The sequence below is a fragment of the Cervus elaphus genome, chromosome 10, assembly GCF_910594005.1.
Source record: "Cervus elaphus chromosome 10, mCerEla1.1, whole genome shotgun sequence".
Classification (NCBI taxonomy): domain Eukaryota; kingdom Metazoa; phylum Chordata; class Mammalia; order Artiodactyla; family Cervidae; genus Cervus; species Cervus elaphus.
Genome location: NC_057824.1, coordinates 43,105,924 through 43,127,866, shown reverse-complemented (window position 1 = coordinate 43,127,866; position 21,943 = coordinate 43,105,924). Strand labels below are relative to the sequence as shown.

At 45.3% G+C, this 21,943-nt stretch overlaps 1 protein-coding gene across 1 annotated transcript in view; it reads left to right on the top strand.

The window, feature by feature from the left end:
• The window catches only part of GALNT17 (polypeptide N-acetylgalactosaminyltransferase 17), a 412,511-nt gene that overhangs the window by 216,201 nt on the left and 174,367 nt on the right, over positions 1 to 21,943 (top strand). Inside the window, exons 4-5 of the mRNA XM_043914905.1 lie at positions 8,476 to 8,650; positions 12,005 to 12,202. Coding sequence (XP_043770840.1) covers positions 8,476 to 8,650; positions 12,005 to 12,202 — 373 coding nt within the window. The remainder of the gene's footprint in view (positions 1 to 8,475; positions 8,651 to 12,004; positions 12,203 to 21,943) is intronic.

Below are 21,943 nucleotides of genomic sequence, written 5' to 3'. Positions count from 1 at the left end.
ACTCCTTCCAATGAATATTCAGGACTGATTTCCTTTAGAATGGACTGGTTTGTTCTCCTTGCAGTCCAAGGGACTCTCAAGAGTCTTCTCCAGCACTATAGTTCAAAAGCATCAGTTCTTTGGTGCTCAGCCTTTTTTTTATTGTCCCGCTCTCACATCTGTACGTGACTACTGGAAAAACCGGAGCTCTGACTGAATGGACCTTTGTAGGCAAAGTAATGTCTCTGCTTTTTAATACACTGTCTAGGTTTGTCATAGCTTTTCTTCCAAGAAGCAAGAGTCTTTTAATGTCATGGCTACAGTCACCATCCACAATGATTTTGGAGCCCAGGTTCCATCCCTGGGTTCCAGAAGGCCCCCTGGAGAAGGCAATGGCAACCCACTCTAGTATTCTTGCCTGGAGAGTTCCATGGTCAGAGGAGCCTGGTGGGCTACAGACCATCAGGTCACGAAAAGTTGGACACAACTAAGCGACTTTCACTTCACTTCCAAGGACCCATACTGCCTTTGACCTTGGAGAATTCAGGGCTCTGAATACAGAGGTCCCCAAAATACCAGAAAAGGGGAGACTGACCAGATAACTTACTCTTATTCCATTCCTGGCTGACAACTACATTTAAGGAAAACTCCAAGAAGGGACCAAACGCTGAGCTCTGACCCTGATCTCTCCAGGGTTTCCTATGTGCCATTTTGCTCCCCATGAGCACTGCCTCCCCGTCCAGATGGTGAGTTCGGTTATTTCAGAGAAGAGATTTGCCAGCTTCAGAGAGTTCAGAATCAATATCACAGTAAATAAGAAACATAATGAAAGAAAAACACACTCCAGGCTGTAGACAAATTTTATCGCTTAAATTCACATGTTATTATTAGAATCAGCTGCAAGTACCAGATTTTCAACTGCCTTTTGATGGGGTGAGATAGGGGAATGCTCTTAATGTGGGGGAGCAATCTGGAGCCACCCCCAAAGAGGCATTACGATATTTTCCTGTGGGGTTGAGCTCCTTGTATTTATTTATTTTTTAAGGTGAAATTTAAATGGTAGAAGCAGTAGAGAGGGATGTCTTAACAAAGGAATAAAAGCAGAGATGGCTTTCCTTTTCAAAGTCTCTCTCCTGAATGCACTGCTCCATGTGATATATTTAGTTTAACACTTTGGTATTTTGCACCTCACATCTTTTTTCTTGCTTCTTTTCGTCTTCTGCTTTCTTTTCTCCTTGCTTTGATCTCACTGTGGCATCGCCTTTAAAATGCTTTCATACATGCCGAAAGCATCCCTTTTTAATCTCCCCCATTCTTCCCGAAGTTTCTAGCTCTCGCCTCACCTCTTTTTTCACTCCCATAGTCAGACAATGCATTATTTAAGTCCGCAAAACTGAGAGATGCCCAGAGAATAAAACATGCAATGTAGCCGCTCTCTGTGTTATTTTGTCTTGTGTTTTCACATGCTTGCTCTAGTTCTCTCCATGGATGTTATTTTTTCACTTTTTATTTTATATTGGAGTATAGCCAGTTAAGAATGTTGTGATAGTTTCAAGTGGACAGCAAAGGACTCAGCTATATATATACAAGTATCCGTTCTCCCCCGAACTCCCCTCCCATCCAGGCTGCCACGTAACACTGAGCGGAGTTCCTTGTGCTCTATAATAGGTCCTTGTTGGTTATCCATTTTAAATACAGCAGTGTGTACATGTCCATCCCAAACTCCCTATCTATCCCTCCTCTCCATCCTTCCCCCTAGCAACCGTAAGTTTGCTCTCTAAGTTTGTGAGTCTTTTTCTAATTTGTAAATAAGTTCATTGGTATCATTTCTTTATAGATTCTTCATATAAGGGATGTCATACAATATTTGTCCTTCTCTGACTTATTTCACTCGGTATGAAAACCTCATGGATGTTCTTGTGTGCATGCTAAGTCACTTGTGTGCATGCTAAGAGTTGTGTCCAACTCTTTGTGACGCTATGGACTATAGCCTGCCAGGCTCCTCTGTCCATGGGATTCTCCAGGCAGGAATATTGGAGTGGGTTGCCATGGCCCTCTTCCAGGGTAACTTCCTGACCCAGGGATCGAAACTTTGTCTCTTACATCTCCTGCATTGGCAGGCAGGTTCTTTTATGACTAGTGACACCTGGGAAGTCCATGGATGTTCTTAACGGCTAAGATTTTGGAGACAGGTTCACGCAACGGAGGGTGGTACAGGGGCAGAGGAGGGGTGCAGGGGCTGGGGGTACTTCTTAGGTTATTACTGTCCCTTCAGAGTTTGGTGAGAGGAGGAGTTTTGATGGCATCATGGATGATTCACACATTAAAAAAAAAAAAAACTCATAAAAAAGCACTGCAGAAACATAAGGCATCATGCCTGACGGCTGTGCTGAACCTGTATTAAGGACAGTGATTTTCCCCTCTGCTAACTCAAGACCCCCAAGCACAGTGAGCTGGAAGTTTCCATCAGGGATGGGGAGAAAGGCTAGTGTCAGAGTCAAGGGGACTCTAAGGGTGTGAACACAGATCCAAAGGTTGGATCCTCCCCTCAGAGAAACCAGAACCCCCTTCGATGAATCTGGAAGGGTTTTGTAAATAAGCTTCCAGTCAACCAAATAGCCAAAATGAGGATCAAAAAAGCTAACAGGCAGCAGAATGAGGAATCAGACCTTCAGTAAGGCCAAGGGATTTAAAGTCACACCTTAAAAAAAAAAAAGTCACTTCCCCTCACCTTCAAAATCGACCACGACTTACAGACACAAAAAGGCCACATCTTGTTGTGACTCCACTTTTTGAAATATCCAGAATAGACACATTCATAGAGATGGAAAGCAGATTAGTGGTGCCAGGGCCTGGAAGATGGGCCAGACATGGAGAGAGACTGCTTAATGGATGTGGGGCTTCCTCTGGGAGTGATGAGAATTTCTGAAACTAGATAGGGGTGATGGTTGAGCCACACTGCAAATGCACGTGATGCCGTTGTACACGTTAAAATGGTCAGAAGGTTAATTTTATGTTATGTGTATCTTAACATGATAAAACCAATGAAAGAAAAAAAAATCAAGCAGTGCCTTTGAGAAGTTCAGGGTTTGTGGGAGAATCATCTGGGCTTCTGGTCAGCCCCACCAAGCCCAGTAAATTAAATCCGTTTAGGGCAATCCAGGAAGCTGCATCACCTGCCCGGTGATTCCTAGGTAGAGAGGAATCTCACACTCTGCAGAACAATGGCTTTGAGGCAGATGGTTTTGTTTTTCGGGTTTTTTTTTTTTTTTCAATTGGAACATGCCATATGTGCTATTTTCTCGTCCCAGCTGTCACAACCCATGCATTCGCAGTGAGCAGTATGCCCACACCTCAGCAGCTGTTGGCGGGGAGGAGTGTTGGTTCTAAGTGGCTGTGGTGGTGATGGTGCTGCTGACGGCAGCAGAAGCAGTCTTGGTGGAATTGTAGCACTCGTCGTCGCAACGGATTGTGGGAGTGAGAGCAGAAGCCAGGAACACCTGGGTCCTTGTTGAAGGGCTTGATGGGGAGGTTGCCCCATGTGAGGGGTGGGTGGAAGGAGGCCATCAGGATCCCAGTTTGGGCAAGACAAACCCCTCACTGTCTAGACTCAAGTCATCTCCAAGGCGCTCCATCTCTCAGACAAGGTGGAACAAGAAGGCCCGGGCAAAAGCAGAGACTAGCCGTGGCCAACACTGGGATTATGGAATGTCTGCTCATTTCAGATAAGACCTATTTCCTGAGCAGGGGTTAACTCATCACAGATGGGGTTGGATAAGGGACTGGCTCTAAGTCAGAGCTACTCCAAGAGTGTTCACCAGAACAGCAGTGGCAGCCTCATGGAGCTTGTTAGAAATGTGAATTCTTGGGCCACACCCCAAACCTACTGGCAATTCTCATGCATATACATACATACATACATACATATATATATATGCCATATGCATGTATATATACACATCTAGCTGATTCACTTTGTTGAATAGCAGAAATTAACACAACATTGTAAATCAGTTATGTGTGCTAAGTCACTTCAGTCATGTCCAACTCTCTGTGATGCTATGGACTGGAGCCCTCCAGGCTCCTCTGTCCATGGGTTTCTCCAGACAAGAATACTGGAGTGAGTTGCCATACCCTCCTCCAGGGGATCTTCCCAACCCGGGAATTGAACCAGCATCTCTTATGTCTCCTGCATTGGCAGGTGGGTTCTTTACCACTAGCACCACCTGGGAAGCCCAACTATATACTCCAATAAATTTTTTTAAATCAGTGCATAAAAGAAAGAAGAAACAACATCTAAACTTGGGCTGATTATCTTGAGTCTCCATACCTTGAGGAGAATTACACATTCAGTAAGTCTCATTGTCAAGACTTCATAACTAGGAGGGTTGAGAAGTACAGATGGAGCCCAATCCCAGACACTGTGGCCACTTCCAAGCTCACGTCCATGTGGTACCCAGGTTCATGCACATGTTTTGGGAGCACATGGGGATAAGTCTTCTAGGTCAACACTTTTCTCTGAACAGGGTTTAGAGACAAGGCACTAGACTGATGTTTTATTCTCCAGTACTGCTGAAATTGCAGGATCTGAATGAAATTCTGTGATAATGATTTTTGCTTTTGTTCTTACTGTTTGTAACTTTCTTATTGCAATATGTACACCTTAAGTCTGGATGAAGGCTGTTCCTTTTATTGTGAAGAAGCAGATAGATCTCCTTTCTGGTCCCTTCCGATCAAGGGCAGTAGTTGCCTCTCCCCTCTTGACCTCAGATGTTATTGATCCAAACCTTAAGAAACACGAGCATTCCCAAATGGGTCTAGACCTATTTAGGATTGGATTTGGTAACACTCATAGGTGAACATTTATTTTTGCAAAGTTGCTGTTTTAGTCGCTGAGTCATGTCCAACTCTTTCGCAAGCCTGTGGACTGTAGCCTGCCAGACCCCTCTGTCCAGGGAATTTCCCAAGCAAGCATACTGGAACAGGTCTTCATTTCCTCCTCCAGGGGATCTTCGAGACCCAGGTGGATTATGTACCACTGAGCCATCAGGGAAGCCCATAGAAGTGAGTTTTTATTGTCTTCTCTGAGTCTGCCAGTGAGAAAAATCTTATGTAAAATGTTTTTCTTGCTGTCATTATAACGTCCAGAGGTGGTTCCGTCTGTTAAGGATGATAAAGGATCTTAGGTGATGGGTGTGACATTTCTTACTGCTGTCAGGTTGAGGATTTGTTTCCTTCCATGGTGAGCCTAGGGGCCTTGTTTTTATTCGGTTAGCTTGTGGACTTTCTCGCTTTAAACTGAAAGGTGAAAGTGTTAGTCAATTAGTCGTGTCCAACTCTTTAGGATCCCAGTTGCCTCTGTCCATAGAATTCTCCAAGCAAGAATACTAGAGTGGGTTCAGTTCAGTTCTGTTGGTCAGTCGTGTCCGACTCTGTGACCTCATGAATCGCAGCACTCTAGGCCTCCCTGTCCATCACCAACTCCCAGAGTCCACTCAAACCCATGTCCATTGAGTCGGTGATGCCATCCAGCCATCTCATCCTCTGTTGTCCCCTTCTCCTCCTGCCCTCAATCTTTCCCAGCATCAGGGTCTTTTCCAATGAGTCAGCTCTTCGCATCAGGTGGCCAAAGTATTGGAGTTTCAGCTTCAGCATCAGTCCTTCCAATGAACACCCAGGACTGGTCTCCTTTAGGATGGACTGGTTGGATCTCCTTGCAGTCCAAGGGACTCTCAAGAGTCTTCTCCAACACCCACAGTTCAATAGCGTCAATTCTTTGGTGCTCAGCTTTCTTTATAGTCCAACTCTCACATCCATACGTGACTACTGGAAAAGCCATAGCCTTGACAAGACGGACCTTTGTTGGCAAAGTAATGTCTCTGCTTTTTTAATTTTTCTATTTTTGTCTCTGCTTTTTAATATGCTATCTAGGTTGGTCATAACTTTCCTTCCAAGGAGTAAGCATCTTTTAATTTCATGGCTGCAATCACCATCTGCAGTGATTTTGGAGCCCAGAAAAATAAAGTCAGCCCCTGTTTCTACTGTTTCCCCATCTATTTGCCATGAAGTGATGGGATTGGATGCCATAATCTTAGTTTTCTGAATGTTGAGCTTTAAGCCAACTTTTTCACTCTCCTCTTTTACTGTCATCAAGAGGCTTTTTAGTTCTTCACTTTCTGCCATAAGGGTGGTGTCATCTGCATATCTGAGGTTATTGATATTTTTCCCGGCAATCTTGATTCCAGCTTGTGCTTCCTCCAGCCCAGTGTTTCTCATGATGTACTCTACATATAAGTTGAATAAGTAGGGTGACAATATACAGCCTTGATGTACTGCTTTTCCTATTTGGAACCAGTCTTGGTCCATGTCTAGTTCTAACTGTTGCTTCCTGACCTGCATACAGATTTCTCAAGAGGCAGGTGAGGTGGTCTGGTATTCCCATCTCTTTCAGAATTTTCCACAGTTTATTGTGATCCACACAGTCAAAGGCTTTGGCATAGTTAATAAAGCAGAAATAGATGTTTTTCTGGAACTCTCTTGCTTTTTTGACGATCCAGTGGATGTTGGCAATTTGATCTCTGGTTCCTCTGACTTTTCTAAAACCAGCTTGAACATCTGGAAGCTCACGGTTCATGTATTGCTGAAACCTGGCTTGGAGAATTTTGAGCATTACTTTACTAGCGTGTGAGATGAGTGAGTGGGTATCCATCTGCTTCTCTGGGGGATCTTCCCAACCCAGGGATCAAACCCACATCACCTGCATTGCAGGCAGATTCTTTACCATCTGAGCCAAGGAAGTGACTTCTAAATCCCAACACCCTGGTGCCCTCAAGCTGTCACATCTCTGTTCCACCAGTACCAGCTTTTCTAGAAATCAGTCCTGAGCTGTCCTGCTCATTCACTTCTCCCTAAACTCACCCTGTCCCCAAAGGACCCAGCTGTATCCAGAAGGGAATTCATTTTTTTTTTTTCTCACTGGTCCCATTAGGAATCTACTATTTGTCTAGATCAAATGGCCTGTTCTTAGCTCTCATTTTCTCTAACGCATTTGACTTTCCTAACATTGGATGTTGACAGCTCTTCGAGAATAGGGATTGTGTCATTGTCGGCCATGGAGGCGTTCTGTAAATATTTGTGACATGAATGTACAGCTTCTCCTTTCGGAAACTCTACCCTTGATTTGGGCTTCCCAGGTGGACTAGTGGTAAAGAACCTGCCTGCCAATGCGGGAGATGTAAGAGATGCTGGTTTGATCCCTGAGTCAAGAAGATCCCCTGGAGGAGGGTATGGAAACCCACTCTAGCATTCTTGCCAGGAAATCCCATGGAGAGAGGAATCTAGTGGGCTCCAGTCCACTTTCACTTTCATATTGTGAAGTAATTGCTGCAGTAAGCTTAGTTAACATCCTCGTCTCATACTGCTATTAGAAACAAAAAATGAGGGTGTTTTTTTTTTCTTTCCTTGTGATGAGATGATGATTCTCAGGTACACAAGAGTATCCCTTTATGACTGTGTAGTTAGATACATTTGGCCTGCGATTCATCTCTTCTGCTCCTAGGTTGTGCCCTTGGAACAGGTGAGCCTCCCTAAGACTGTTCTTTCTAAGAATTGTTTATTTATGTTTATGTATTTATTTATCTTTGACTGTGCTGGGTCGCCGTTGCTATGCAAGGGCTTTCTCTAATTGCAGACCACAGGAGCTACTCTAGTTGCTCTGCAAGGGTTTCTCATTACAGTGGTTTCTCTTGTGGAGCAAGGGCTTCAGAGCGCAGGCTCAGGAGTTGTGCATGAGCTTAGTTGCCCTGCTGCTTGGGAGGTCTTCCCCGACCAGGGATCAAACCCATGTCCCCCGCATTGCACGGTGGATTCTTAACCACTGGGCCACCAGGGCAGCCCACTTCCTAAGACTGTTCTTAATATGCAAAGTGGAATTCATCTAGTAAATTAATGGGATTAATCTAGCAACCACCTAGGTTGCTGAAGGATTAAATTAGATCATATAAGTAATGCACTTTGTACCACCTGCTGGTGGCAGAAGGGAGCATGTTCAGTCCTGTTGGCGTTTCTTGTGCTATCACGGTAGCGTTTCTACTGCTGGGCAAAGATTTTACATCCTCTGACCAAAGCACAAACCCTGTTAATGTTGCATCCAGGGTGTAACTACGGATCTGGACCTCCCAGAACACATCCTGTGAGGATTAGTGTATGTGCAGATGGAAAAAACCATATAAAGTGGATCAATAGGACCCAGGAGACAGTGCGAGCACAGAAATGCTGGCCAAGGAAAGAGGGAGGAGCAGAAAGAAAAGAAATCTCAAAGGACATCAGTCAGAGGTGCCTTCTGACTCACACAGACCCAGTTGTCCTTTTTACTAAAATGACTAACATGCAGACTTTTCCGCAGTCTCTGAACTGTCTGAAGATCCGCTGGCCTCACGATGGGTTGGATGCACATCTGACATGTTTATGGAGCTTCCTGTGTTTTGTCATTTGCAGAGGAGCTGAAGGCCCCCTTGGAGGAGTATGTCCACAAACGCTACCCTGGGCTGGTGAAGGTGGTGAGAAACCAGAAAAGAGAGGGACTGATCCGAGCTCGTATTGAGGGCTGGAAGGTGGCCACCGGCCAGGTCGCCGGCTTCTTTGATGCCCACGTGGAGTTCACCGCTGGCTGGTAGGTCACAAGCTAGAACCTGGAAGCACTTGGGACCTGCAGCATGGTCAGGAGGTCTGGAGTCTGGGAGGTGGGGGCACTTTGCCTGTTTCTTCCGGGGCCCCAGGAAGAATGGAGAAGGGTGGGCGAAAAGAAAGTGAGACCGTAGTTTGGGATAAAACTGGGAAGCAGGGAGAAATACATCTGCTGTTTACCCAGTCTGTCATCATCATCATATCATTACCATCATGAAAATCCCTGTGAAAATGATATATTAGTTAGACAGAACTCAAGATGACCCTTGCTAAGGAGACAAGGCAGTCATATTTCTGTTGTTTTCTTTTGCTGATTTGTTTGTTTCCATTTCTGGGGAGGATGGTTAACTATTACAGGGTGGGGGGAAGAAAGATTCATTTATAATTCTGCCTACTCAGGCAAAGCTTCCTAGAATTTATGGGATCGTCTTTAACATCATTTAGAGGAAGAGAAGGGTTTCTCTCTGCCAATATGCCCCGCCCAATTTCCTGGTAAAAAGAACAATAAGAGAGAAATTGGGGAGCACACAGGGAGGAGAAGATTTTGTATGTAAGAGTGAAGCATCCAAAATGCCCAAATCAGTCCATTAGCATGTTAAAATTAGGTTTGAACTTTACAGTCATATGATTGTTTCTAACTAACCAATGGTAAATCAAGTCAGAGCTTAAACCCCTATGCCAGGTTGCAGAGGGTTAGTAAGAAGCAGAGTCTTTAACTTCATTAATGTTTATCTATGCTCAGTGATACTGTCTTGAGAGACTTCCCTGGTGATCCAGTGGTTGATACCCTACGCTTCCACTACAAGGGACCCAGGTTTGATCCTTGTTTGGGGAACTAAGATCCCTTGTGCTGCCCAATACAGCCAAAAAAAAAAAAAAAAAGGAATGATACCGTCTCGACTATGAGCCGTCTCACAGTACCCTATTTGAAAAGCCCATATCCCATCACTAATTAAATACTGAAATGTCTATCCTTCATTTGAAACCAACTTTAGAATCCTTTTAATGGCTGGATGAAAGGATGGTTTTGCACAGGAGCACACAGTGGTTTGGAACCTGGGGTCACCGTTAACACTGGCCCTTTCCCGTGCACACAGGCATCTGTTAACATCTCAGAGCCCAGTTTTCTTCCTTGTTTATTCCTGCTACTATCAGACCCTCATACACACAGTGGTTGGCCTGCAGCCCTGACCTCCCCTGAGCCTCGTCGTTATCTTGTAATCATTCTCAAAGTGTGGTCCCCAGACCAGCATCATCTGGGAACTTGTTAGAAATATATATCCTTGGGTTCCACCCAGACTGTGACATCAGAAGCTCTAGGGGTGGGACCCAGCAATCTGCTTTAACCAGCCCCCACCCAGAAGCTCTGCTGCTCACTCAAGTTTGGGAACTCTTGAGCAAGGATCCTTCTGAACACATGGAGCCTTCGCCTTGCCCTGTCTCACCTTTTCCTCCACATCATTCTCTCCTCCTTTCTTTCCTGTCCAGTCAGATGGCACCACCCATGGCCCCATCACTCAATTCTTCTCTCTCCATCATGTTGTGTTAACTTATCCAATCCCCCTCCAGCTTTAGCTGGTTTTGCCTTCTATTTCACATGTCCACCTGTTCCTTTCTGTCTTGACCTCCACATTCCTGGAGAGCATGTCATTGGAGTGACTTGAATATTGTGGAGAAGATGGTCCAAGAGTGGAAGGGATGAGTCGTCTACTGGGAGAAATCAAGGCAGGCTTCTTGGGAGAGGTGGCACTTGATTGGAGAAGACTATGTAGGTGGCTAGACTTCCTGCCCACGCACAAGGGCATTCCTGGAGGACAACAGCAAGAGTGAGGACTTGGAAGGGGCAGAGCTCTGAGGCACATCTAGAAATTGCGAGAAGTAAGTCCCATTTGGCATCAGCTTGTATGGTGTGTGCAAAAGTATCAGAGGCAGTAAATGGCTCTGGGTATATTTTATTGCCCATTTTAAATAGAAAGATGAGATGTGCCAACAGGTAATTCAATAGCTGCAAATGAAAAGAGATGGGATGGAGGCCGAGCTTTCTCATTATTCTTCCAAATAATGCAGAGGAATGGGATTTTCACTTGACTCCTTTCCAAAGCCTGCGCTCTGTTCTAAGCAGGGAGATTAATGCCCTGGTTTCTGAGAGCCATCTTTTCCTTCTCAAATGTGGGAAATGATCCCTTCCTACATCTGCCTCGGAGAACACACCCTGGCAAGAGTGTCTGGCCATCTGCTTTCTCCTGAGCTGGCAGGGCTGCGCCTTGAACCCTGAGCCAGGTCCCTGCCTCTCTCCTGCTGCAGCCCCGAGGAGGCAGGCTCGCTGAGAGGCAGGATTCTGCCCACTTTTGCATTCAATTAGTTCCTGCCTGCCATTAGGAAATCAATTAAATAATCAATTAAAACAACTGAAATAGTCCCACGCACAAAGAAGCTAGTGAAATGCATATTGAAACCAGGCAATCAAGGGCAGAAATGACCTATTTGGGGAAAGACAATTCAGCTCCTGCAGAAAAAAGAAAACCGGAGGCATCGGCCAGTGCCAAAGGGGAAACTGAAAACTGTCGGAAACTGCAGGGCGGTGCAGATTCTCTCAGGAGGGCCTGGCCTTGACTTAGACTCTGTGGGTATAAAAGACAAGCCAGACTCTCTGGGGCAGAGGCCCTGGGGTTCTCAGTTCTTGCGTCCGGCCTTGCAAGCCAGCACAGGTGACAGTGTGGTGACCCCATAGGGGCGTGGGCTTGAGCTGCAGGCCACAGGGCTCGTTTAAAGCCACCTGATCCATCTAGAGCCGCCACTTGGGAGCCTGGCCTCCCTGTGAGTTCCAGCCTGCCCAAAGCCCAGCCTTCAGCTATGATGCTTCTATTCATTGTGGTCTTGAGGTCTGGGCCAGTGGGGGTGCAGGTGAGCCACAGGAGAGAGATTTTTTAAAAATTGTATTTATTTTATGTTTTGGCTGTAGTGGTCTTTGTCGATGTACTCAAGCTTTCTCTAATTGCCGCGAGCAGCAGCTACTCTTCTTTGGGTGCACGGGCTTCTCATTGTGGTGGCTTCTCTGGTTACAGAGCACAGGCTCTAGGGAGCCCGTGATACTAATTTGTGACCTGAGTTGATATTGCAGAGTCTACTAAAGGATGCTTCCCAGTAGTTGCAGCTCCCGGGCTCTAGAGCACTGGCTCAGTCATTGTGGTACCCCAGCCTAGTTGCCCCGCCGCGTGTGGGATCTTCCCGGACCAGGGATGGAACCGGTGTCCCTTGTATTGCAGGGTGGATTCTTAACCACTAGACTACCAGGGAAGCCCAAGAGAGAGGTTTTTATTTCTACTTCTCTGTGTTTCAGGGCCGAACCGGTCCTCTCGCGGATCCAGGAGAACCGGAAGCGTGTGATCCTTCCCTCCATCGACAACATCAAGCAGGACACCTTCGAGGTGCAGCGCTATGAGAACTCGGCCCACGGGTACAGCTGGGAGCTATGGTGCATGTACATCAGCCCCCCGAAAGACTGGTGGGACGCCGGGGACCCTTCCCTCCCCATCAGGTCTGTGCCAAGTGCGCATGCTCCAGGGGCCTTTGCGTCCCCAGATCCCAGGCGAGGGGGGGAGGGAGAGAGGCTGCGAAAGACCACCTGGGGATGGAGCTGCAGTGGGGAAAACAGTTGCTTGAGGATATGGGATGTTTTCCCACTCAAGTTTTCTTGTTGAGAAAGGATGCTGCATTTTGCTTCTTTTTCACTAAAAATTTTCTGCCTCAGCTTATCAAACAGCAGTCCTGAAGGATGGCAGTTGATAGGAACGCTGACACTTTTTTATTCTTCCTCACACTCTGTTGAACTGTGTTCAGGAGCTTTTAAGCATGAAGTTGAAAAGGTATTAACTCCTGGGACTTTTCTCTACTTGGATGCTTTACAATTGTTGTGATGTAGAAACATGTAGAAAAGGACATTTGTGTGGCACCCAGCCCCCCCTGGGTAACTGGCCTTTGGACAGTTTGGTAGGACTTTTGCCCCAAACCCCAACCAGCTTCCCTTGGAGGCAAGGAGATAGGTCTTTGTGGTGGACCAGTTGGGAAGCTGAAATATAAGGGACGGTGAATGAAGTTGGTAGATTTTGATGCCATATTCATTTCCTGTGGCTGCTATAATAAATGAACACGAATTTACTGGCTTAAAGCTGTGGTCCCCAACCTTTTTGGCACCAAGGACCTGTTTTGTGGAAGACAGTTTTTCCACAGACTGGGAGTGGGGGAGATGGTTTCAGGATGATTGGAGCCCATTATATTTATTATGCACTTTGTTTCTGTTATTATTACATTGTGATACATAATGAAGTGGACTTCCCTCTTGGCTCAGATGGTAAAGAATCTGCCTGCAATGCAGGAGACCGAGGTTAGATAACTGGGTCAGGAAGATCCCCTGGAGAAAGGAATGGCTATCCACTCCAGTATTCTTGCCTAGAGAATTCCACGGACAGAGGAGCCTGGTGGGCTATACAGTCCATGGTGTCGCAAAGAGTCAGGCATGACTGAGTGACTAATGCTTTCACTTTCATATAATAAAGTAATTATGCACCGTATACACTATTATTCACCATAGTGCAGGATCAGATCATTAGGTGTTAGGTTCTCATAAGGAAGCACACAACCTAGATCCTTCACTCGCCTAGTTCACAGTAGAGTTCAAACTCCCATGAGACTCTAATGCCTCCTCTGATCTGATGGGAGGAAATGCGAGTGATGGGGAGCCGTTGTAAACACAGGGATGCTTCGCTCACTCGCCTGCCTGCAGCTTTCTTCCTGCTGTGTAGTCTTGTTCCTAACAGGCCACAGACCGGTTCATGGCCCAAGGGTTGGGGACCCCTGGCTTAAAGCACAGAAATTTATTTTCTTACATCCTAGAGGCACTGTAGTAATCTGCAGTGAGCTAAATGCTTACAGAGCTAAATGCAAGGTGTCTGCAGGCGGGTTCTTCTGGAGGATGGAGGGGGGAATCCACTTCCTTGCCTTTTCCAGCCTTTTAGGCCGTTATTCCTTGGCTCGTGACTACTGCATCACTTTCCCCCCCTGCTTCCTTCATCACGTGGCCACCTTCTTCCCTTGACTTTCCTGACTTCCTCCCATAGGGGCCTTTGTGATGACAATTGGGACCCATGTGAATAACCCACAACAATCTCCCTCTTCTTCCTGTGCTTTATCATATCTGTGAAGCCCTTTTTTCCATATAAGGTAACATTGGCAGGTTCCAGAGATGAGGATATGGATATTTTTCAGGAGGAAAGGGGCAGGGGTTATTGTTCAGCCCACCACACATGCTTTGATTTTCAAAGAAGTGTTACCTGAGTTATGGTTCAATATTTCCTATGAGTTCTACATGAGAATCAAAACTGATTTAATATCTTCATGGTTCTATGTTCAAAGAGATGGAAGGGGCCATCTTCTTGATACTTTACCCTTGTTTTTGGGCTGTGTTTGTTGGTATAAAGGGGCAACTGTGGAACAGGAGTGAGGACTTTCTGCAAGGATCCATGAAGTTCTTTCTTAGTTTATAAAATTTTGATAAACCAGAGTAGGATTTTGAAATGGACAGACCCCTGTTCAAACCACTCAATCCTAAAGGAAATCAACCCTGAATATTCATTGGAAGGACTGATGAAGCTGAAGCTTTAATGCTTTGGCTACCTGATGCAAAGAGATGACTCATTGGAAAAGACCCTGATGCTAGGAAAGATTGAATGCAAAAGGAGAAGAGAGCGGCAGAGGATGATGGTTAGATATCACCACCAACTCAATGGATATGAAATTTGAACAAATTCCGGGAGAGAGTGAAGGACAGGAAAGCCTGGCATACTGCAGTCCATGGGGTCACAAAGAATCAGACACGACTTAGTCACTGAACAACAACAACCCTTGTTCCATATTCTCTGGTTTTCCAGCACAAATTGAAAGCTGACAGACTGCATTAGGGTAGAGCTACCGATGAGCTGATTTTATGCAACAGAGCAGGTAACCTTTGGGGCTAGCAACTTGCTCAGCTGGGGATGTCTCACAGCTCAGTTCCCATCCCAGCCTAGATGTTCAGTGGCTTTGTGTACTGTGGCTGGGCTGCACTCTCAGATTTCTGCAAATAATAATGTAGACTCATCACTAAGGTATTATCTGAAAACCAAGGCATAACCTTAAGAGATATTTGGTTGAGACATCCTTTCACATCCATCAGGATGGCTGCCACAGTTTTTAAAAAGGTAAATAGCGAGGGTTGGCAATAATGTGGAGAAGCTGGAATCCTTGAGTATTGCTGATGGGGAGATCAAAAGGTGCAGCTGCTATGGAAAGCAGTGTCATCGTCCTTAAAAATTAAAAATAGAGTTATCATATGGTCCAGCAGTTTCGCTTATAGGTATATACCCCAAAAGAGTTGAAAGCAGGGTCTCAGAGGAATATTTGCACACTCATGTTCATAGCAGTGTTATTGACAATCAATAAAAGGTAGAAGTAACTAAATGTCCATCAACAGATAAATGGATAATCAAAATTGTAATGAAATATTATTCAACCTTAAGAAAAAGAAGGAGGACTTCCCTGGTGGTCCAGTGGATAGGGATCCGCCTGCCACTGCAGGGGACACGGGTTCAATCCCTGGTCTTGGACGATCCGACATGCTGAGGATCAACTAAAGCCCATGCGCCGCAACTACTGAACCTGCCTTCTGGAGCTGCAACTACTAAAGCCCATGTGCCCTAGAGCCCTTGCCTCTCAACGAGAGAAATCACCAGAATGAGACGCTCACGCACAACTAGAGTGTAACCCCCACTCACCACAACTAGAGAAAGCCCACATGAGGCAGGGAAGACGCAGTGCACCCAAAAATAAATAAATACATAAATTTTTTAAAAAAAGAAAGACAGAAGTTTTGACACATGCTACAACATGGATGACCCTTGGGCACTATATGCTAAGTGAAATAAACCAGTCATGGAAAGACAGATACTATATGAGTTCACTCTTATGAAGTACCTAGAATAGCCAAATTCAGAGAGACAGGGGGTAGAGTGGTGGTTTCCAGGGGCTGGGGAGAACGGGAAAATGGGTACTTGTGATTTAGTGGGTGTAGGGTTTCAGTTTTGCAAGATGAAACGAGTTCTGGAATCTGGTTGTACAGTCTGCAAATGTATTTAACGCTGCTGAACTGTATACATAAAAATAATTAAAAACAGTACATTTTATGTTATGTGTATTGTAGCAGGATTAAAAAAAAAATGGGACATGCCTAAAGACCCCAAGGCCTTCAGATCTTGAAGGGACAGCGTTCAGGCGATGGATTCAAAGTCAGTTTCATATTTCTGGCCATGCGCTGCTTCCTCCCTGACGCACAGGGAGGCTGACCTCCAGCCGTGACAGATAAGGGAATGAAAGTGTGACAGTGGAAAAGAAATGGATACAGTGCACTGCTTTGGGCTTCCCAGGTGGCTCGGTGGTAAAGAATCTGCCTGCCAATGCAGGAGAGGCAGCAGACTCCACGTTGATCCCTGGCTTGAGAAGATCACCTTGAGGAAGAAATGGCAACCCATTCCCATATTTTTGCCAGGAAAATTCCATGAACAGAGGAGCCTGGTGAGCTACAGTCAATGGGGTCACAAAAGAGTCGGACGTGACTGAGCTACTGAGTCCACATACACACACACACACACACACACACACACACACACACACACACACACACACACACACACACACACACACACACACACACACACACACACACACACACACACAGTGCTTTGTAATGCCCAGAACACACAACTATCCCTACATACGTGAGGCACTAGGCAAAAATTGATTTTGTATTTTATGTAACATTAAGATGGTTAATATACATTTTAAAAAGACTCAAAAAATGGAGTCATGATTATGAGTCATTAACATGACATGCATCTCTGATGTACACAATAGAATCAAATATTAATGATCTCTTTTTAATGTGTCATAGCTTATGAAATGCTTAATTTGTTAATAGTTGATGGAGATATTTAATTGAAGGAAGGACTTTTTATGGCCCTTCTGATGTTCTTAAGCAGATAGAATACTCTTTCTTAAATGTCAGGAAGTGGTGGTTTCCCCTTCTCCTTGTGATCTCAGTATTTTAATAGTAATGATTTTAATCTGGTAAAGGTAAAGGATGGGGTGAGGAGAACATTTTCACCATCCATATGGTATTAAATTGGATGAATCTTTAGCTACTGAGTCTTCCCAGTAGGCAATACAAATATAGGAGATGCTGCATTCAGGGGATGTATGTTCTTTCTGTTTTACTCTTTTTTTTCTCTTTCTTCCTATGTATCTTTTTTCCTTCCTGTTTGGTAATCAGGGCCAAAAAACAAAACTGCTATATTCAGCCTGTTTCTCCCAGGAGAAGATCCTTTCTTTTTCATGCTTAATTTGTTACTAGTCTATATGCTTTATGAAGCCAGGCCTGTAGCTTTTCTGTTGTGATTCCGGAGAATAATAAGTACTTAGCACTTAGCAGGGATACTGAAACTATTTAGTGAATGAACAAATGGATGAGTGATGGATCAATATCTTTTCTGGCTTCCGTATCTGGTTTCCAGGATTCACACATCTTTGTCCTAAACGGGAGGAGAGGGGCTGCTTCCACACACAGGGTCCCCATCTGCCCCACCAGCCACCTTTCCCTTGCTTAGCATGAGTCAGGCACCAATGAGGGTGTTTCTCCATTGCCAGGATCGCTGACCACCAGACTTGGGATTAGATGGTAGGATACCACCCTCTCTCCTTGGAGAGGGGGATTCAGGGTACAGCTCACTCCAGAGAATCTCTCCAGACACGTTCCTCTCCCAGACTTCACTTACTCACTCTCATTTGTCAGCTAGCTGGTTTCTGATTTTCTGCTTTGGACCTCTTTTTGCATGATTTCTTGGAATACAGCGTCTATCGCCCGAACATCCTCAGCCCCAGTACGGACATGGCGGTGGTTTTGTCGCTGTCGGATCTGACTCTTTCGACCCCATGGACTGTAGCCCGCCAGGCTTCTCTGTGGGATTTTCTAGGCAAGAATACCAGAGTGGGTTGCCATTTCCTTCTCCAGAGGATCTTCCCAACCCAGGGATCGAACCCAGGTCTCCTGCATTGCAGGGCGGACTCCTACACTGCAGGTGGATTCTTTACCAACTGAGCTACGAGGGAAATACACTATGGGCATAATAGGTCCCATTTTAACACAGTACATACAGCCGAGGGCATGAAGCAAGGAGAGAAGGAGGGTCTGAGGACATAGAAAGGAGGGATGGCGCTGATTGGGAAAGAAGGACCCTGAAGAGGGAGTGGGGGAGTCAAGGACATGAAGATTGGTTTGGTCTTGAAGAGCTGGAAGAGAGCGCTTATGCTGGGGGACCCACATTTTCCTTAATGAATTGAGATGAAATCATTGCTGAGAGTAAAAGGTAGATCTTGAATTAAGGGCTACAGAAAAGAATGATGAGTCTCTGAGGTGGGTGAGCCTAGAGCCTCTTATACCAAGTGAATTAGTCAAAAAGAGAAAAACAAATATCGAATATTAACGTGTATATATGGAGTCAGGAAAAAATGGCACTGATGAAACTATTTGTAGAGCAGGAATTGAGATACAGACATAGAGAACTGGCTTGTGGACCCAAAAGGGGAAGAAAGAAAGGGCTTGTGGACATACTGGGGGAAGGAAAGGGTGGGATGATTTGAGAGGGTGGCATTGAAACATGCACACTACCATGTGTAACTGTTTAGCTCAGGGAGCTCAGCTCACTGCTCTGTGATGACCTGGAGGGGTGGGATGGGGAAGGTCGGTGGGAGGGAGGCTCAAGAGGGAGGGGATATGTGTATATCAATGGCTGATCCACATAGTTGTATGGCAGAAACCAGCACAACATTGTAAAGCAGCTATCCTCCTATTAAAAATACGTTAAAAAATAAAAATCTGGAATAATTGCCAAGAGGAATGGGAATGGGTGAGTTGACCAGGAACCCCACAACTAACTGACGACTGCTTTGGGGGCCCAGAAATGTAAAATCAATAGATTTTCCGTGACGGTTTCTTGACAAAAAACTACTATGAACTCCGTGGTGCTTTAATGCCAAGTTAAATTGTATTATTCATAGCATTATGTCCATGGATGTGAAGAATAGTAGCAACGATAAGGAAGAGGGATATAATATCTTTAGCCTGAAGGCACCATGAATTTCTGGGCACCTGCCTTAGCTCAGCAGCCTTCAGAGGCCTGTGGCTCATGACTTGGGAACCGCTGATCTTCACAGTTTTTTCCAGCTGTATAATCTCATGACTTTGACCATGGGAGGGAAGGGTGTGTGGAGCTGTCAGAGGTGGGATGTTTTACAGCACGTTGCTTTCAGGGCACTGGCTGAAGCTGAGTCATCAGGCATCTTCTGGGATGTACCAGTGGTGCCTGCCTGCTCTGTGTTGGGTGACCCTGTAATTAGTGACACTACTCATTAATAACTAATTCAAGCTGGTGATTAACAATTAGCAATCCTTAATCCAACATATAATTTGATCATAAATTACAAGCTACAGGAACCATTAGAGCCTGTTAGACCCTGAGAGTTGAAAGGACTGTCCTGGAAATGTATAGCTGCTGGAATCTCAAATTCTGTGTGCAAATGTATACAAAAGGAGAAGGTAATTTTTTTCCTGTAGAGGAAGAATGACTAGCTTACAGAGAGGAAATCTTTAAGTGAAGAATCAGCTTTTTTTACACTTGGAAATAACGCTGTCATTCCTGATAGCGCAGTTGGTAAAGAATCCAATGCAGAAGACCCCAGTTCGATTCCTGGGTCGGGAAGATCTGCTGGTGAAGGGATAGGCTACCCATTCCAGTATTCTTGGGCTTCCCTTGCTCAGCTGGTAAAGAATCCTCCTGCAGTGTGGGAGACCTGGGTTTGATCCCTGGGTTGGGAAGATTCCCTGGAGAAGGGAAGGGCTACCCACTCCAGTATCCTGGCCTGGAGAATTCCATGGACTGTATAGTCCATGGGGTTGCAAAGAGTCGGACACCACTGAGTGACTTTCACTTTCACTTTCCTATGCATCAGCAAATGCATTTTAGGAACCAACTGTGTTCAGCCTTGCGGTGGAAACTTCCAGGGGTGGGGCTTCATAATGATAAATTGCACAATCCTCTTAGGGGAGTTCCTGGACTAGTTGGAGACACGGGGCTCAAGTGTGCACAATCACACATTAGTGCAGGTAAATGCGGATTTGTCGAAGGGGGAAAGCTTTGTGAGTGCAATGGTTTAGGGTGTCTGTATGTGTGTTCATTTGCTTAGTCATGTCTGACTCTTTGAGACCCCATGGACTGTAGCCTGCCAGGCTCTTCTGACCATGGAATTTTCCAGGCAAGAATACTGGAGTGGATTATCATTTCCTTCTTCAGAGAATCTTCTCAACCCAGGTATCCAACCCACATCTCTTGTGCCTCCTGCATTGGCAGGTGGATTCTTTACCACTGAGCAACCTGGAGTGGTTAGGAAAGCTTATAAAAACCATCAATAATGCTAGAATTTTCTATGTGCCAGGCATTTTTCTTTTGTTTTACACCATACAAATCCATGTACACTTCCTACTAGCCTCACGAGATAAGTATTCTTACCATTCTCATTTCACAGGTATGGCTACTGAGGCACAGGGGTAGGACTTTATTCAAGATTGTACATCTAGTGACAGATGAAGTTAGGATTTGGATATTATGGGTTCAGAGTCTATGCCCTTCCACACTGTGCTCTTTCTTTTGGAAAGAGGGTGACTTGTTGAGTCTTGCAAGCTGCAGGGGATTTTCCCTAGCAAAGTATATGGGAGATGATGCAATTAGAGGTATGGTAGTGAAAATGAGTGTGTTTTAAGTGTCCATGACCACCCTTGGGTTTGACAATCCACTAGGATTCATACCACTCAGAAAATCAATCATGCTCATGGTTATGGATTATTTCAGTGAAAGAATACATATTAGAATCAGCCAAGCAAAAAGAGGCATATGGCTGAGTCCAGGAGAAACCAAGTGTGAGCTTCTGGTTGTCCTCTCCCTGTGGAGTTTCAGAGATAGTGCTTTAGTCTCCCAGAGGTGACATGTGACAACACATAAGGTGTTGTCAACTGGGGAAGCTCACTGGAGCCTTGGTATTCCTGGTTTTTACTGGGAGTCAGTCCTGTAGGCATGGAGCACCCATGTGATTGAACTTGGCTACTCAGTCTCCACTCCTCCCCACCTCCCTTGCAGCAGTTGAGCTAATTACAGCATGACCCAGGGCCTGAAAGATACCCTTATTGGGCAGGCTATTCCAAGGGTTTAGTGGTTATCTTCCAGGAGCCTGGCAAGGGTCAGTCCTTTCTTTGGGATGTGCAGGGTTTGGGCAACTCAAGTCCACTGAGTTCCTCTACTGATAGCACAGCAAAGATGTTGTGGATGTTTAGGGTCGGGTGTGGAGACAAAGGTAGAGAATGTGCATTTAAAAATGAAGGGGAAAATAAAGTAGAGGGAAATTGGAAGACTGAGTAACTTGAAACAAGAGATCCACTTTATGGAGAGCCAAAAAGAGGAGTCCGGGCTCCTTTCTCTGATCCAATGAGCCAAAATGAAAATGAAGCAAAAGCTAATTGGGAGAGATGAAAAGTATATTAGTGGTTGCCTAGGGGTGGGAGATGAGTGGTGAGAGAAATGACTGTAATAAAATTGATTCTGGTGCTGATTGCACAACTCTGTGAACATACTGGAATCTGTTGAATTGTAGGCTTTATATAAATGGATTGTATGGAACATGAATTCTACCTTAGGACCTGGTGGCCATCGACAGATAGCAGATGGCCAATCTTGCAACAAGATGAAGATAGTCAGATATTAATTCATGGATCAGAGTCTTGTGTGGTGTCTGCTTTGGGGGACAGGGGAAGTGGCAGGACAGGACAACACAGAGAATGCAAAGAGATAAAACTGGGATCCAATTCCAGAGCGGCAGAAGTTGTCATGGTTGACTTGCAAGCAGGGATTCAGAAGCCATGGCACATCCTGGGCAGAAGTTGAGTATCTCACAGAGACAGACCCACCATTACCAATGACCTCCCTGGATGGAATATATGATGCTGGCAAAGTGCAGTGCATTGTGGGTAAAGGACTGGGTCTGAAGACCACAGTGGTCAGGACTTTGATTTGAGTCTAGGAAAGGAGAGTCAGGAAAGGAGTCTAGCACAGGGGCCAAGGGAAGCCTGTCACAATTCAGGAAGAGA